The sequence below is a fragment of the Equus quagga genome, chromosome 1, assembly GCF_021613505.1.
Source record: "Equus quagga isolate Etosha38 chromosome 1, UCLA_HA_Equagga_1.0, whole genome shotgun sequence".
In the NCBI taxonomy this organism is placed as follows: Eukaryota; Metazoa; Chordata; class Mammalia; order Perissodactyla; family Equidae; genus Equus; species Equus quagga.
Genome location: NC_060267.1, coordinates 50,693,492 through 50,712,965, shown reverse-complemented (window position 1 = coordinate 50,712,965; position 19,474 = coordinate 50,693,492). Strand labels below are relative to the sequence as shown.

The following is a 19,474-nucleotide window of genomic DNA, read 5'->3' as shown; positions in this document are numbered from 1 at the left end:
CCTTCAGCCCCATAATGCTTCACCATTCCTTATTTCCACTAAATGTCTATGAAGTGTAAATTTAAAGATTTTCACTAATTTCAAATGCGTTCTGAAACATTTCTTAACTATATTTTTCTTTCTCTGTCCTTACTCTTCAGAGTCCATTAAAGATTTGTCCTTTGTTTTCTCATCATAATTTCCATTTTATTTCTCGTCCTTACTAAAATTTATAGCAGAAAGATCAAGGGTTTGGACTTAGCTAGTCTTTGGTTTAAATTACATTTTAGAATTTACTATATGACCTTACACATATTGGTTAGTCTTTATAAATGTTCATTTTCTATCTAACAATGGGGACAAAGATATCTACTTCATAGATTACGTGTGATAATTAAATTGAAATGATATGAAGTATTTAACATAGTAGCTGGCATTTGGTAACAATAAATATGTGTTTCTCACTTCTACTACTTTTTCATTTCACAACTTCATATCCTTGTGTGACTTCTAATCTCCAGCCTTTATTATACACTTTTGTTGACTTTATTATTTTCCCTTTTCTTGGATTTCAGTTCTGCCTCCAACATTCTGTTACTATAAGCTTCACAAAACTTCCAATAGTTTTTATATTTCTCATTTTCCCTCTATTTTTTCCTTACTGTATGATATTTATATCTCTCTTTTGACATGCATACCCCTACTATATCCACCCTCTCCCAAATGGCAGAACAAAATAAAAGCAAACCCTTACCAATATGCCAAGAGTTTTGAGGAAGCAACATTATGAGAATTTCTCTTCCTGAGTCTTAAGAAGTGATTCCTGGATCCTCTTATATATGCCCTCAGAGGTGTGCTCATGATGTGCGAACAGATCTGTTCATTGGAAATAAGACCCTAAAATTGAGCTACTGGTACTTGAAAGGAGAAGTCATTATAAAAGCTGAGGTTGGTTTTTCCTTGTTACTTCCTTATCATGTCAGGATATGGGACAACAAAGGAAGTTAAAGAATCTGCCTAAAAACTCCCACAGAAAAGGGGAACTATAAACTTTCAAAAAGATTCATATTTTGTGTTAAAAGATTTATATGGAATTTATTTAAAGGATAAAAATATATCGCCAGATTTGTTTACTTTAGCTTACATATAACAACAGTCTATGTTAAAGGTCCCAGAGGGAAATTACATTGCTCAAAGCTGGATTTTCTATGAAAGTCTTGCTGATAATATGGGCATGGATAAACACATTTGAAAATATTCTGTAATCTTTGAAAATGTTTAAAATGAAATCCTTGGAAAATTAATTTTTTAATGTTAATGATAATATGAAAGAAAATGCTATTTAGTTATCAAATGAGTTTGGAAAACATCAATTTAAATGATTTTTAAAGCATTTGGCAGAAAACCAGAAATGGCTTCTCAGCTCACAGTTATTGTTTTATGTTCTCACGGGCCTGTATGTCCTACCCTACTTCTTTGGGAAAATTTATTTTTCTTCTCCATGTTTGATATGTTAATAATTAGAGCTCAGATCTTCTTACAAGCCCATGTCTCCCTGATTACAGTGACAGGTCCAAGGAAAAGCCAACAAGCCTGTCAGAGTGCTTGTCAAGATTTTTCATAGCATACTTCCATGTGGAGAAGGTTGATTAATAAAAATGAAGCTAACATATAGAAATTAAAAGGATGTAAGAAAATAAAGACTTCAGATAAATAACTTAGCCCTTATAAATGTCCATTGATAAATTCAAAAACTTTTTCCTTTCTTGTCAACCTGGATACATGGCAGACCACATAACAAAGGTTAAATAAAATTATGTTGCAATTAACACCAAATGTATTATTAAGAAGTCTAATTAAATCTTAGGGCTTACTAGGTATGAACTAGCTGTGCCTCTGACATAGTCTCTTTCTATCTTCTCAGAGCAGAGGTAACTGCTTCAAGTCAGAAGCAGTCAGAAGAAAAACAGGGAGAACTTTTTCTAGGAAAGCTTGAAATGAAACAAGACATTGGAGAAATATGATTTACTATCTAGGACAAAGTCATATGATCAAAGGAATGGAGGATACAAGAGGAGGGTACTGAAACTTGGTCTGATACCTTGTTTCTCAGCCACAACTTCTTGAAAATTTCAAAATACAGGATGACTGGAAAATTTTCACTTCTTTGATATTTATGCTGACACAATCCAGAGCAAACTGTTGCTGGTAAATGCTTGAACGTTGAACTACAGAAGTGAGAACTAAAACCAAAACAGTGAAACCTGGTTATTGTTATTCTTTGATAGAACCTGACAGAACCTATTGATGTTCTTTGACCTGCCTCCACAACACATTTGCTTCTGTTTTTGGCTTCTTCCATTTCCAGTCTCCAAAGTTATCTCACTCACACACTTGGCAGCTGATCCTAACCTAAATATTTGAGTCTCTTTCTTACCTTTGGCATGGGAAGGCATCACGAATGTGATAACTTTCTCTTTTGGGCAGTAGCTGGATCTCTCATAAGGCTGTAATCAAGTTGTCAACTGGGGTTGTGGTTTCACTTGAAGACTTGACTCATGCTACCTTGGCAAATTCACAACGTTGTTTCCATAGTCACTATTATGTACTGAATTGAGTCCTCCCAAAATTTATAGGTTGAAGCTATAACCCCCAGTGTGACTGTATTTGGAGATAGGGCCTTTAGGGAGGTAATAAGTTTAAGTGAGGTTATAAGGGTGGGGATCCAATCCAATAAAATTGGTGTTCTTATAAGTAGACAAAGAGACACCAGAATGCTCTCTGTATTTTTGCACACATACAGAGGAAAAGCCATGTGATGACACACTGAGAAGGTATCCATCTACAAGCTAGGAAGAGAGCTCTCAGTATACACCAAATATGCCAGCACTTTGATCATGGACTTCTAATTTTCTGAACTGTGAGAAAATAAATGTCCATTGTTTAAATTACCCAATCTGTGGCATTCTGTTACAGCAGCCCAACAGACTAACAGTCACTAATGAAGTTGTTGGCAGGATTCAGTTCCTCATGGGCTGTTGTACTGGAGGACTCAGTTTCTTGCAGAATTAGATGGAGGCTGCATTAAATTCCCTGTCATATTGACCTCTCCACAGGGCAGAGAGAGTGTGAGCTCCTGCTGCAAGTGAGAGAGTACTAGAAAGGTAGAATCACAGTAATTTATAACCAAATATTGAAAGTGACATCTCAGCACTTTTCCATATTCCACTAATTTGAAACAAGTCACTAGGTATAGCCCAGAGAGGATTATACAAGGCATGTAAACTTGGAGACATAATTGGGAACCATTTTGTAAGGAACTTACAACTAAGAGTGAAGAAAAATTGAGCAGGACACCCAAAAGCTATGGGACAGCATGTAACATTGCAACATATTTGTAACTGGAATACCAGGAGGAAAATAGTGACAGAATGGGGCAGAAGAAATATTTGAAGAAATGGGGGTTGAGAATTAATGACAGACACCAAACCACAGGTTCAACATACTTAAAGAACATCAAGGAAGAAAATAAACACACAAAGACACACACACACTCACATACTCTACCTGGGTATAATACATTCATCTGATATCAAGAGACAATGATGGACATTATATAATGATGAAAGGGACATTCGACCAAGAAGATATAACACTTATTAATATATATGTACCTAACCCAGGAGCATCAAAGTATATAAAGCAACTATTAACAGAGCTAAAGGGAGAAGTTGAGAGTAACACAATAACAGTAGGGGACTTTAACACTCCACTTATATCAATGGATAGATCATCCAGACAGAAAGACAGGGAAACAGTGGCTTTAAATGAAACACTAGACCAGATGGACTTAATAGATATATAGAGAGAGAACATTTCATCCAATGCAGCAAAATACACATTCTTCTCAAGTGCACATGGAACATTCTCAAAAATAGACTGTATATTGGGAAACAAAACAAGCCTCAAGAAATTTAAGAAGATTGAAATCATATCAAGCCACTTTTCTAACCACAATAGTGTGAAACTAGAAGTCAACTACAAGAAGAAAACTAGAAAAGTCATAAATATGTGCAGACTAAATAACATGCTGCTGAACAATTATTGCATTAATGAAGAAATCAAAAGAGATATAAAAAAATCTGGAGACAAATGAAAATAAAAACACAGCATACCAAAACGTATGGGATACAGCAAAAGTAGTACTAGGAAGGAAGTTTGTAGCAATTAAAGCCAACGTAAAAAAACAAGAAAAACCTCAAATAAACAATCTTAACACTATACCTAAAGAAACTAGAAAAAAAAGCCTAAAGTCAGTAAAAGGAAGGAAATTATATAAGACAGAGCACAAATAAATGAAATAGAGACTAAAAAAAAATAGGGGCTGGTCCAGTAGCATAGTAGTTAAGTTCACGCTCTCTGCTTTGGAAGCCCAGGGTTTGCTGGTTTGGATCCTGGGTGAAGACCTACACACCACTCATCAAGCTAGGCTGTGGTGGGATCCCACGTAGAAGAGCTAGAAGGACTTACAACTAGGATATACAGCTATGTACTGGAGCTTGGGGAGAAAAAAAAAGAGGAAGATTAGCAACAGATGTTAGCTCAGGGGCAATCTTCCTCACCAAAAAGCATAGCTTCAAAAAAAGAAAAACTATAAAAATGATCAATGAATGCAAGAGCTGGTTGTTTATAAACATAAACAAAATGGACAAACCTTTAACTAGACTTACCAAGAAAAAAAGAGAAGGCTCAAATAAATAAAATCAGAAATGAAGAAGAAGAAATTACAGTGGAAACCACAGATATACAAAGGATTATAAGAGACTACTATGAAAACCTGTATGCCAACAAATTGGATAATATAGAACAAATGGATAAATTCTTAGAATTATGCAACTTCCCAAGCTGAATCCAGAAGAAATAGGGAACCTGAATAAATGAATCACAAGTAAAGAGATTGAAACAATAATAAAAAACTTCCTAAAAAACAAAAGTCCAGGACTAAACAGCTTCTCTTGTGAATTCCACCAAAAATCCAAAGAATATTTAATACCTGCCTTTCTCAAACTCTTCCAACAAATCAAAGAGAACAGGATGAGTCCTAACTTATTTTGTGAGGCCAACATTACCCTGATACCAAAACCAGACAACGGAAACAGAAAAAAGGAAAATTACAGGCCAATGCCACTGATGAAGGTAGATGCAAATCAGCAAAGCAAATAAAACAATGCATTAAAAGGATCAAACAGCACAATCAAGTGGGATTGATTCCGGGCATGCAGGAATGGTTGAACATCCACAAATCAATCCATGTGATACACCACACTAATAAAGTGAAGTATAGAAATCACATGATCATCTCAATAGAGGTAGAGAAAACATTTGACAAGAGCCAACATCCACTTATAAAAACTCCAAATAAAATGGATATAAAAGGGAAGTACCTCAACACAATAAAGGCCGTTTATGACAAACCCACAGCCAACATCATACTCAATGATGAAAACTGAAAGTTATTCCTCTAAGAGCAGGAACAAGATGCCCACGCTCACCACTCTCATACTATTGGAAGTCCTAGCCAGAACAATCAGGTCAGGAAAAGAAATAAAAGAGATCCAGCTTGGAAAAGAAGAAGTAAAACTGTCACTGTTACTATTTGCAGATGACATGATTCTATACAAAGAAAACCCCAGAGAATCCACAAAAAAATGTGGGAAATAATTAATGAATACAATAACGTTGCAGGATACCAAATCAACATACAAAAATCAGTGGCATTTCTATATACTAACAATGTACTAGCAGAAAGAGAAATCAAGAATTCGATACTATTTACAATTGCAACAAAAAGAATAAAATACCTAAAAATAAATTTAGCCAAGGAAGTGGAGACTTATTCAATAAAAATTGTAAGACATTATTGAAAGAAATTGAGGACATTAAGAAATGGAAAGATATTCTGTGGTCATGGATTTGAAGAATAAATATAGTTAAAATGTCCATATTACCTAAAGTAATCTACAGATTGAATGCAATCCCAATCAAAATCCTGATGACATTCTTCACAGAAATAGAACAAAGAATCCTAAAACTTATATGGAACAACAAAAGACCCCGAATAGCTGAAGCAATCCTGAGAAAAAAATAACAATGCCTGAAGTATCACACTGGCAGACTTCAAAATGTACTACAAAACTATAGTAATCAAAACATTATGGTACTGACACAAAAACAGACACAGAGATCCACAGAACAGGGTTGAGAACCCAGAAATAAAACCACACATTTACGGACAGCCAATCTTCCATAGAGGAGCCAAGAAGATACAACGGAGAAATGAAAGTCTCCTCAATGAATGGTGTCGGGAAAACTGGAAGGCCACATGCAAAAAAATGAAAGTAGACCATTTTCTTACACAGTACATAAAACTTAACTCAAAATGGATCAAAGGCTTGAAGATAAGACATGAAACCATAAAACTCATAGGAAAAACATAGGCAGTATGCTCTTTGACATCAGTCTTAGCAGTATCTTTCTGAATACCATGTCTCTTCAGGCAGGGGAAACATAGAAAAAATAAACAAATGGGACTACATCAAACTAAAAAGCTTGTGCCTAACAAAGGAAACCATTAACAAAATGAAAAGACAACCCACCAACTTGGAGAAAATATTTGCAAATTATATATCTGACAAGGGATTAATTTCCAAAATATATAAAGAACCTATACAACTCAACAACAACAAAAATAACAACTCGATCAAAAAATGGGCATAAGATATGAACATTTTTCCAAAGAAGATATACAGATGGGCAACAGGCACTTGAAAAGTTGTTCAACCTCACTAATCATTAGGGAAATGCAAATTAAAACTACAATGAGACATCACCTTACACCTGTTAGAATGGCTATAATTACCAAGATGAGAAACCCCACATATCTGAGAGGATGTGGAGAAAAGGGAATGCTAATACACTGCTGCTTGGAATGCAAATTGTTTCCCCCCTTCTACTGACTCTGGGCTTTGTTTGTTCTTCTTTTTCTAGTTCCGTTAGGTGTCGTTTGAGGTTGCTTACGTGAGCTTTTTCTTGTTTAGTGAGGTGAGCCTGTATTGCGATGAATTTCCCTCTTAGGACTGCTTTTGCTGCATCCCAAATGATTTGGTATGTCGTGTTCTCATTTTCATTTGTCTCCAGATAATATTTGATTTCTTCTTTAATTTCTTCAATGATCCATTGTTTGTTGAGAAGCGTGTTGTTTAGTCTCCACATTTTTGCACCTTTCTCTGCTTTTTTCTTGTAGTTGATTTCTAGTTTAATAGCGTTATGATCAGAAAAGATGCTTGATATTATTTCAACTCTCTTGTATTTATTGATGTTTGCTTTGGTTCCCAAAATATGGTCAATCCTTGAGAATGTTCCATGTGCACTTGAGAAGAATGTGTAACCTGCTGTTTTTGGATGAAGTGTTCTATATATATCTATTAAGTCCATCTGGTCTAATTTTTCATTTAATTCTATTATTTCCTTGTTGATTTTCTGTCTGGATGTTCTGTCCATTGGTGTTAATGGTGTGTTGAGGTCCCCTACTATTATTGTATTGTTGTTGATGTCTTCTTTTAGTTCTATTAAGAGTTGCTTTACAAATTTTGGTGCTCCTGTGTTGGGTGCGTATATATTTATAAGTGTTATGTCTTCTTGGTGGAGAGTCCCTTTTATCATTATATGCTGTCCCTCTTTATCTTTCTTTATCTGTTTTGCTTTGAAATCTACCTTGTCTGATATTAGTATAGCGACACCTGCTTTCTTTTGTTCATTATTAGCTTGGAGTATTGTTCTCCATCCCTTCACTCTGAGTCTGTGTTTGTCTTTGGGGCTGAGGTGTGTTTCCTGGAGGCAGCATATTGTTGGATCTTGTTCTTTGATCCATCCTGCCACTCTGTGTCTTTTGATTGGGGAGTTCAATCCATTTACATTTAGAGTGATTATTGAGACGTGGGGGCCTATCACTCCCATTTTGAGTCTTGTTTTCCGGTTTTCTTCAGTTTCCTTTGTTTCTCGTCCCATGGTTTAATCTGTTGTGATGTAGAGCTGCTACTCTCTGTTGTTGTCCTTCTACTTATCTCCTCTGCTCTTGGTTTTGTAGCCCCTTTCCTTTTTTGGATTTTTCAGGAATGAGGGTTTTCCTGAGGATTTCCTGAAGAGGAGGTTTTGTGGCAATGAACTCCCTTAATTTTTGTTTATCTGGGAAAGTTTTTATTTCTCCATCGTATTTGAAGGATATTTTCGCTGGGTAGAGAATTCTTGGCTGTAGATTTTTGTCCTTCAGATTTTTGAATATATCATTCCACTCTCTTCTAGCCTGTAAAGTTTCTGCTGAGAAATCTGCTGATAGCCTGATGGGGGTTCCTTTGTAGGTTAGTTTCTTTTGCCTGGCTGTCCTTAATATTTTCTCCTTGTCGTTGACTTTTGCTAGCTCCACTACTATATGCCGTGGAGTTGGTCTTCTTGCATTGATAAAGTTTGGAGATCTATTGGCTTCTGTCACCTGAAGATCCATCTCCCTCACCAGATTTGGGAAGTTCTCGGCCATTATTTCTTTGAATAGGTTTTCTGCCCCTTTCTCCTTCTCTTCTCCCTCTGGTATACCTATAATCCTTACGTTGCATCTCCTAATTGTGTCTGATAATTCTCGGAGAGTTTCTTCATTTCTTTTAAGTCTTGCTTCTCTCTCCTCCTCTGCCTGCAACAATTCTATATTGCCATCTTCCAAATTGCTAATTCTTTCCTCCATATTATCGGCCCTACTGTTCAGAGCATCTAGATTTTTCTTAATCTCCTCTATTGTGTTCTTCATTTCCAATATTTCTGTTTGGTTCTTCTTTATCGTATCAAACTCTTTTGTGACATAGCTCCTGAACTCGTTGAGTTGTCGGTCAGAATTCTCTCTTAACTCATTGAGAATCTTAATGATGGCTGTTTTGAAGTCATCGTCATTTAGGTTATATATCTCATTTTCTTTGGGATTGTTTTCTGTGTATTTGTTGCTTTCTTTCTGTTCTGGAGATTTAATGTATTTTTTCATATTGCTTGATGTTGTTGATTTGTGCCTCCGCATGGAGATAGAGTTTAGTTGCTCCTTTCACTTGTTTCAGCTGCTGCGGTGGGAGGAGCAGCTGTTTATATTTCACCAACCAGGAACCCTGTCCGTAGTTGCTAACTGGGCCTGGGCCCCTCTTCGTAGCCACAGTGGCCCTTTGGATTCCCTCCTCTGCCGTGGGGGCCGTCACAGGGGGGCTTCAGGCTGCAGGTGCCTACTGTTGCAGCCCACCTAGATGTGCTCTCTCCTTGGGGTCTGCAACGGTGTCATGGGCTTTTCCAGCGGCCAGGGGTGGGATCACTTATATTTGTCGCTCCGTTGCTGTCGGCACCCACCAAATCTCACTTGTCCTCTATGGGTCGCAGGAGAGCTATTGGCATCTTCTACAGTCTGTGGTTAGTTCACCTAGCTATGCTGCTTTTGCCCTGGGGTCTTCCAGCCTTGTGGCTGGCGGCTGGGTGCCTTCTACTGGTGCTGTGCAGAGGCTTTCCCTAAGGCTGCTGTGAGCCTGTAGGGTTTCCCCCTAGGCTACTAAGCTGGGTCTCTGGAACTCTCTCCAGCCCCAGTCCTCTCTGAGATCTCCGGCAATCCCTAGCCTCACGGGGTGGGCAACGGCAGCTGGGGGTTGCCCAGCCCTCTGGGATTCTCTCCGGGCCTCTGCCGGAGCCGTGAATGCTGGGCGTGGCCCCTCTGCTAATGGCAGACAGAGAGTTTTGTCTGCTGCCCGGGCAGAGCTGCGGCGCTTCCCCTCCGGGTCGCAAAACCGGCCTTTGAAAGTTCCCCCCGCCCCGGTCCTCTCCGAGATCTCCGGCAATCCCTAGTCCCACGGGGCAGGCAACGGCAGCTGGGAGATCTCCGTGCCCTCCGTGTCTCTCTCTGGGACCCTCCGGGCGCCCCGAACACCAGGCTGAGTCTCCCCGCCAATGGCGGGGAGAGACTCTCCCCGCGGGCTCAGGTGTGCAACTCCAAAGTTTCCCTCTGCGTTTAGGAGTAATTGCAGGGGGTTTAGGTAGGGTTCTGGTCACCTGTTTCCACCGTCGCTCCTCTGTTGTGTTCTCGCTCCTGCCCTAGATGTGTGTGGATCCTCTGGGGGCGTCCGTTGGAAGAAAGCCGCTTGCGGGTACTAGGCTGCCCGTCGGGGTCGGAGAGTTTTCACCTATTTCCACATCCTCCCGGAGGAAAGTCCATCCGCCTTCCGATGTATAGTCGCGTGGGTGTCTCAGACGTCCTGAGATGCTGTCTGGATATCCTTTGTCAAGCGATAAGTGTCCAAATAATTGTAGACTCGAAGGGCGAGAGACAAAGAGGACTACTCACGGCGCCATCTTGGCTCTTCTCCTGCTTGGAATGCAAATTGGTGCAGCCACTTTGGAAAACAGTATGGAGACTTCTCAAAAAGTTAAAAATAGAAATAACTTTTGATCCAGCTATTCCATTTCTGGGTATTCATCCAAAGAATAAGAAAACACTGATTTGAAAAGATATATGTACCCCATGTTGATTTCAGAATTACAATAACCAAGGCCTAGAAGAAACCCAAGTGCCCAACAATAGATGAGTGGATAAAGAAGATATATATATACGTGCACACACCACAATGGAATAATACTCAGCCTTAAAAAAGAAAATCATACCATTTGCAACAACATGGATGGACTTTGAGGGTGTTATGCTAAGTGAAATTAATCAGACAGAAAAAGGCAAGTACTGTATGATTTCACTCAAATGTGAAAGGTAAACAAACAAATAGATAAGGGGAATAGATTGGTGGTTACCAGAGGACAAGTGGATGAAGGGAGGGTAAAAACGGTAAAGGGGCACATGTGTATAGTGATAGATGGAAACTAGACCTTTGGTGGTGAATATGATGCAGTCTATACAGAAGCTGAAATATAATGATGTGAACCTGAAATTTACACATTATAAACCAATGTGACTTCAATAAAATAATTTTTAAAAGTAAAAGAAAGAGAACGTAAGCATCATGGTGGAGTGAGCTTTCCTGGTAATCTCTCTGCTCCATCATACAATGAAAAAGATATTCATACTCCAACAGAGGACATCCAAACACAACACAAAAGATATCTGAGGGGCCCACGCAGCCATAAAACAGAGGGCAGAGAGGATGACACTCTCCTTGGAGGAGGTGGAAGAGGGTAAGAGAAAACTTCACTCCCTCCTGGGAAGACTGGGATCTGGGACCACAGATGGCCTCCAAGAGGGATGTGGACATTCATTTGTGGAGACATCAAAGATCCCTGAGAGCCCTTGCAGCTGAGGAGAAAGCCCCTACAGAGGTGAAATCTAACACAGGAGTGACCTCATCAAGTCAACACCCCAGGACAGCAGATAGAGAGGGTAGAGGGAGAAAATCCCAAGAGCACGCAGAAGAAAGTGACCCTTCCCCCCATGCACCCAGCACAGCTCCAGTGCCTGGGACCTCAGCAGAACCCAGAGAGATCAGAACACATGACTCTTGAACCCCACCCAGTGGCGATAGGTGGTAACTATGACCAAATAATACCATGATGTGCAAAAGCAGAGCCACACCCTCTAGCAGTATCAAAAATTATATTAAATCTCCAGACCAGAGAGAAGATGACAAGTATCCAGAAATCAGTCCTGAGGACACAGAAATATGTAATCTACAAGACAGATAATTCAAAATAACTACCATCAAAAAACACAGTGAGTTAAAAGAGAATGTAAAGAAACAATTCAACAAGTTCAGGAGCTACTTCACAAAAGAGATTGAAATTATAAAGAAGAACTAATCAGAAATATTGGAGATGGAAGACACAATGGAAGAGATTAAAAAAAACATGGATTACCTGAAGGCTCGAGCAGACATCATAGAGGAGTGAATCAGCATAATCGAGGATAGATGTGTTGAAACATTCCAGATAGAGGAGGAGTGAGAACTAAGATTAAAAATAAATGAAGAAAGTCTCTGAGAAATATCCAACTCAACAGGGAAATGCAACATAAGAATTATAGGTATTCAAGAGGGAGAGGAGGAGGAGAATGGAGCAGAAAACTTGTTCAAAGCAATAATAGCAGAGAACTTCTCAAACCTAGGGAAGGAGATGGAAATCCATTTGGAATAGACTACCAGATCTCCTAAATATGTCAATGTAAAAAGACCTACTGAAGGGCATATAGTAGTGAAACTGGCAAAAGTGAATGACAAAGGAAAAATACTAAGAGCAGCAAGGCAGAAGAAAATAACCTCCAAAGGAACCCCTATCAGGCTTTCAGTGGAGTTCTCTGCAGAAAACTTACAGGTTAGGAGAGACTGGAATGACATATTCAGATCTTTGAAAGAAAAAACTTTCAGCCAAGAATACTCTATCAAGTGAAAATATCCTTCAGATTGTCAGTGTTGCAATCCAATGTACACATCAGGATAGATGCAGAGAGGGCTGATGGCCACTCTGAGTTTATTATAACCAGCGTTTCAATATATACATAGCTTACATCTGTTAAACATACACAGGTGTTCTGGATGAAGTAATTAGTGAATGCCAAGAAATCTTAGTGATTTCTCAAGGAGCCCTCCCTGGGCCTCTGTTTCGATATTATCATGCTATTGTTGTGCTCGTATATTTTTATCTTGGAGCAGGCAAGGTCTCCTAGGCAACGGCCCCTCCTGCTCCCGATATAGATATCGTGTCTCCATCTGTGCCCCCAGGCAACCACGCCTGTCTTAGGTTGCCCTGCCCTGGAGGTCTTACCCATCATTGGCTGACCGGTCTTCTCACCGCTGGGTCACAATTTGTTGGCAAGCCTTTTCCAGTGATTATTAACCCTTCCTGCATCAGGGGCGGCTACACAGATATGATGGAGAAATAAAAACTTTCCCAAATAAACAAAAGCTAAGGGAGTTTGTAGCCACAAGATTCCCTCTATGAGAAATCCTCAAGAAGACCTTCATACCTGAAAAAAAAAAAAAGAGAGAGAGAGAAAGGGGTTACAAAGCATGGAGTAATGAGATGACTAGGTAGACAAAATCAGAAAATTGTAGCTATACATCAGAACAGGTTAGCAAATGCTCAAGAATAGCATTAAAGATAAAGGGAAGGAAAACACCAAAACCAAAGGTAATCCTGTAATTTTAATCACAAACACAACACAAAATGGAACAAGATGTGAGAAAAACAACTTAGGAGTGGAAGAGGAAAGAGACTGAATTGGTTTAGTCTAAAGAAATAAGAGGCCATCAGAAAATGGACTATCTTATCTATGAGATTTTGAATACAAACCTCATGGTAACCAGTAAACAAAAAAGCAGAACAGAAACACAAATAATAAATAAGGAGAAAACAAAGAAATACAACATTAACAACTACATAGCTCGATTGGTAGACCAAAATACACAGGAGGAGAAACAAAGGAAATGGAGGACCAGAAAATGAGAGATAAAATGGCAGCATTAAGCCCTCATATATCAATAATCACCCTAAACGTAAATGGATTGAGTTCTCCAATGAAACGGCACAGAGTGGCAAGGTGGATTAAAGGACAAGAGCCAACAATATGCTGTCTTCAGGAAACACATCTCAACTCCAACAACAAACACGGGCTCAGAGTGAAGGGATGGAAGGTGATGCTCCAAGTCAATGGCAAACAAAAGAAAGCAGGTATCTCAATACTTATATCAGACAAAGTAGACTTAAAGGTAAGAGAGGTAAAGAGAGACAAAGTGGGGCAGTATATAATTATTAAAGGGACACTCCACCAAGAAGATATAACACTTATAAATATCTATGTACCCCACACAGGAGCACCAAAGTACATAAAGCAACTATAAACAAACCTAAAAGAAGATATTAATAATAACACAATAATATTAGGGGACCTCAACACTCCACTCACATCAATGGATAGATCATCCAGACAGAAAATCAACAAAGAAACAGTGGAATTAAATGAAAAACTAGACCAGCTGGACTTAATAGACATATATAGAACACTCCATCCAAAAACAGCAGAATACACATTCTTCTCAAGTGCACACAGAACATTCTCAAGGATAGACCGTATGTTGGGAAACAAGGTAAGCCTCAATAAATTTAAGAAGATTGAAATAATAACAAGCATCTTTTCCAATCACAATGCTATGAAGCTAGAAATTAATTACAAGAAAAAAGCTGAGCAAGAGACAAAGACGTGGAGACTAAACAACGTGCTATTGAACAACCAATGGATCATTGAAGAAATTAAAAATATCTGGAGACAAATGAAAATGAAAACATACCATACCAACTCATATGGGATGCAGCAAAAGCCACATTAAGAGGGACATTCATCACAATACAGGCTCAACTTAACAAACAAGAAAAACCTCAAATAACTAATCTCAAACTACACCTAACTGCTAACCAAAGTCAGCAGATGGAGAGATATAATAAAAATTAGAGCAGAAATAAATGCTATTGAAACAGAAAGGCAGTAGAAAGGATCAATGAAACAAACAGCTGGTTCTTTGAGAAGATAAACAAAACTGACAAACCCCTAACCAGACTTACTAAGAAAACAATAGAGAAAGCTGAGATAAGTAAAATTAGAAATGAAAGAGGAGAAATAACAACAGATACCACAGAAATACAGTGGATTATAAGAGAATAGTATAAAAAGATATATGACAACAAAATGGGCAATCTAGAGGAAATGGATAAATTCTTAGACTCTTACAACCTCCCAAAGCTGAATCAAAAAGACATAGATAACCCAAATAGACCAATCACAAGTAAAGAGATTGAAACAGTAATCAAAAGCATCCCCAAAAATAAAAGCCCAGGACCAGATGGCTTCCCTGGAGAATTCTACCAAACTTTTAGAGAGGATTTAATACCTATCCTTCTCAAACTATTCCAAAAGATAGGGAAAATGGAATGCTTCCTAACACATTCTATGAGACCAACATCATTCTGATACCAAAGCCTGACAAGAACGGCACAAAAAAGGAAAACTACAGACCAATATCACTGATGAACATAGACGCAAAAATTCTCAACAAAATATTGGCAACCCGAATACAGCAATACATCAGAAAGATCATACATCATGATCAAGTTGGATTTATACCAGGGACACAGGGATGGTTCAACATCCTCAAATCAATCAAGGTGATACACTGGATTAACAAAATGAGGAAGAAAAGCCACTTGGTCATGTCAATAGATGCAGAGAAAGCATTTGACAAGATCCAAAAGCCATTTATGATTAAAAAAAAAAAACTCAACAAAATGGGGATAGAAGGAAATTACCTCAACATAATAAAGGCCATATATGACAAATCCACAGCCAACATCATACTCACTGGGGAAAACTGAGCGCCATCCCTCTGAGAACAGGAACAAGAAAAGGATGTCCTCTATCACCTCTCTTGCTCAGCATAGTACTGGAGGTTTTGGCCAGAGCAATCAGGCAAGAGAAAGAAATAAAAGGAATCCAAATAGGGAGTGAAGAATTGAAACTCTCACTGTTTGCAGATGACATGATCTTACATATATAAAATCCCAAAGAATCCATTGGAAAACCATTAGAAATAATTAACAGCTACAGTAAAGTTGCAGGTTACAAGATCAACTTACAAAAATCAGTTTCATTTCTGTACTCTAATAACAAACTTACAGAAAGAAAACTGAAGAATACAATTCCATTTACCATCGCAACAAGAAGAATAAAATATCTAGGAATAAATTTAACCAAGGAGACGAAGGACTTATACAAGGAAAATTATAAGATATTATTGAAAGAGATAGATGATGACATAAAGAAATGGAAAGAGATTCCATGCACACGGATTGGAAGAATAAATATAGTTAAAACGTCCATACTACCCAAAGCAGTCTACAGATTCAATGCAATCCCTATCAGAATCCCAGTGACATTTTCCATGGAAATAGAACAAAGAATCCTAAAACTCGTATGGGGCAACCAAAGACCCCGAATTGCTAAAGCAATCCTGAGGCAAAAGAACAAAGCTGGAGGCATCACAATCCCTGACTTCAAAATGTACTACAAAGCCATAGTGATCAAAACAGCATGGTACTGGTACAAAAACAGGCACACAGATCAATGGAACAGAACTGAAAGCCCAGAAATAAAACATCTATGGATAGCTAATCTTCAACAAAGGTGCCAAGAACACACAGTGGAGAAAAGATAGTCTCTCCAATAAATGGTGTTGGGAAAACTGGACAGCCACATGCAAAAGAATGAAAGTAGACCATTATCTTACACTATACACAAAAATAAACTCAAAATGGATCAAAGACTTTAAGATAAGTCCTGAAACCATAAAACTCCTGGAAGATAATATAGGTAGTACACTCCTTGACATCGAACTTAAAAGGTTCTTTTTGAATACCATATCTTCTCAGACAAGGGAAACAAAAGAAGAAATAAACAAGTGGGAGTTCACCACACTAAAGAGCTTCTGCAAGACAAAGAAAACTAGGATCAAAACAAAAAGACAACCCACCAATTGGGAGAAAATATTTGCAAATCATATATCTGACAAGGGGTTAATCTCCACAACACATAAGGAACTCACACAACTGAACAGCGAAAAAGCAAACAGGCTGATCGAAAAATGGGCAGAGGATATGAACAGACATTGTTCCAAATAAGATGGCCAATAAACACATGAAAAGATGTTCAACATCACTAATCATCAGGGAAATGCAAATCAAAACTACACTAAGATACCACCTTACACCTGTAATGGTTATAATCACGAAGACTAAAAATAACAAATGTTGGAGAGGGTGTGGAGAAAAGGCTGGTGGGAATGCAAATTGGTGAAGCCACTATGGAAAACAGTATGGTGATTCCTCAAAAGACTAAAAATAGAAATACCATATGACCCAGTTATCCTACTACTGGGTATCTACCCAAACAACTAGAAATCGACAATTCAAAGTAACATATGTACCCCTATGTTCATTGTAGCACTATTCACACTAGCCAAGACATGGAAACAATCCAAGTGCCCATCAACCGATGATTGGATAAAGAAGATGTGGTGTATATACACAATGGAATACTACTCAGCCATAGAAGAAGACAAGATCATCCCATTTGTGGCAACATGGTTGGACCAGAGGGAATTATGTTAAATTAAATAAGCCAGACTGAGAAAGACAAACATAATATGATTTCACTCATATGTGGAATATAAACAAATACATGGACAAAGAAAACAGTTTAGTGGTTACCAGGGGAAGGGGGGTGGGAGGGTGGGCACAGGGGGTGAAGGGGAGCACTTATGTAGTGACAGACAAGAGATAATGTACAACTGAAATTTCATGACGTAAACTATTATGAACACAATTAAAAAAGTTAAAAAGAGAAATGAGAAATATATCTTTGTGAAAGATATGCTTATAAAATGTTTGAGGAAATATGCTGAAAACAGGCAAATGAGCAAGCTCTCCTATGCTTGTGAATGTGAACGTGGTCTGTAGAGAGGATTTATGATATTATCGCGAATCACAGAAATATGTATAACAAAAGTTTCTTAAGCCATAATATAATCCTTCTTTAAAAATCTTTATCTGAAGTTTTTATAGTCCAGTGTGGTCACAATATAAGTCAAGAATTATTTAGGGTAGATAAGAAGGTATTTTTTCCTTCCTTATAATTTATTTGGCATCACTATAGATGGTGCTGCAGAAGTTTGGGATAAGCTACATCATGGCGAGGAAGAAATGAGAAATTATAAGACCAGAGATATAAATTTTTTTTTTTCATTTTAGAACTTTTCCTCCTAACTGGCAGACCTTTAGAGGAAAGTAGAACAGATATGCAAATAAGGCTGTGGATGATAGGAGTATTTACAGACCCTTGGGCTTTCAGTTTGTCGGTTAAACAATGGTACCATGCTTGTAGTAGGAAAAGCAGCAGGAAGGGGAGGACTGTGGAGGGGGTGTTTAGGTGGGAGGACATGGCAATTGCTTCTGATTAGAGACCGAAGGTAGACCACAGAAGAGCATACAGAGCTAGGAGGACCTGGGAAGTTCTATAAGTCAGGCAGGTGAGGTCATATTTATGGACTGAGTTGGTGAGGCCATAGAGTCAATAGCAGCACCAAGTAGAATGCATAGTACTGTTTCATCCAGGTAATGTCAACATCTGTAATTACAATTCACCCACCCCTAAATAAGTGCATTTGCCTATAGAGGCCAGGAAGGTAATGTAAATGCATGAAGTGGGCTGAGTGTGGATGTGTAAAATGACAAGCACATGTCCTATTGATAGAAGGAAGGGGCTACTTAACCCCAGCTCACTGCTGTCATGCTGGAATGATGGCCCAAAGTTTCCAGATCTCCTGAATTTTCAAGAGAATCAGAAATGTAGATTATGTTAGCCGTAACCCAGTTAAAACCCAGAAGAAAAAAAAGATATTTACAATGACAAAAAAACACAAAGAAATGTTAGGACTGTTATATGACAACTTATGAGAGAGAGAAAGATAGAGAGAGAGAGAGAATGAGAGATATTGAGAGAAAGAGACACTAATAATAAATGACTGTATTGGGTTTTTTACTGGTTGACAGAGGAAAGAATTCTGTAAAAGAGTCACTGAAAGAAAAGTAATCCAAGAGTTAAGAAGGGAAAGGTAAATATTCCCATTTTTAAAATACATCCTCTTCCAAAAAACGTTTTTAACTAGGTGATTTAAGTGGCCAAGTGACATAGACATGAAAGATGAGAAAATTTGTGATGCTAGACAGAGATAGATTTGGAGCAAATGGACTCAGGCAAAGATTGAGAGGACGGTTTGCTAATATAGATTTGATCCTTTTCTCTGTTGAGGTGGCCCATACTCCATTTTTGCCCTTGTTTCATCAAAGTAAATCAGTTCTCTACAAACGGTAACAGTGTCATAAATTACACGTAAGTGGGTATAAGACAATGAAAGTTGGAAATGTTTTGGCCTCATATAAACTGTATTTCATTTTGAAAGGCAATATTTATATAATATGATGGTTGAGAACATGGCCTGTAGAGCCAGTCCCTTGCTTCAAATTTCATCTCTGTCACTTACTAGTTGCATGTCTCTAGGCAAGTCATTTAACCTCTCTGTCCTTTAGTTTTCCCAAATCTAAAGTGAGTATAAAAAAGTATGTCCCTTATCAGGTTATTGTGAGGATTAAGCTGTTAACTCATGTAAAACATTTAAAGCATTCTCTGGTGCATAGTAAATACAACATGTTAACTACTATTACACAGAGTAGAGTTTTACCAGTCAGGGGACATGTTGAGCAATAAAAGGAGAGGGGAGCATTACTACTAATACTCTCTAAAACAGTGGTGGAAATTCTGAAATACCATCACAATTTTCATTTACCACCTACTAATTAATGTCCATTAATTAGGAGGTAT

The 19,474-nt window shown here is 38.2% G+C and overlaps 1 protein-coding gene across 1 annotated transcript in view; it reads right to left on the bottom strand.

Annotated features, from left to right (window-relative positions):
- Positions 1-834, bottom strand: part of LOC124235413 (scavenger receptor cysteine-rich type 1 protein M160-like) — a 50,152-nt gene extending 49,318 nt beyond the window's left edge. The window contains exon 1 of the mRNA XM_046653330.1: positions 734-834. Coding sequence (XP_046509286.1) covers positions 734-764 — 31 coding nt within the window. The 5' untranslated portion in view covers positions 765-834. The remainder of the gene's footprint in view (positions 1-733) is intronic.
- Between the last annotated feature and the right edge of the window lie 18,640 nt (positions 835-19,474).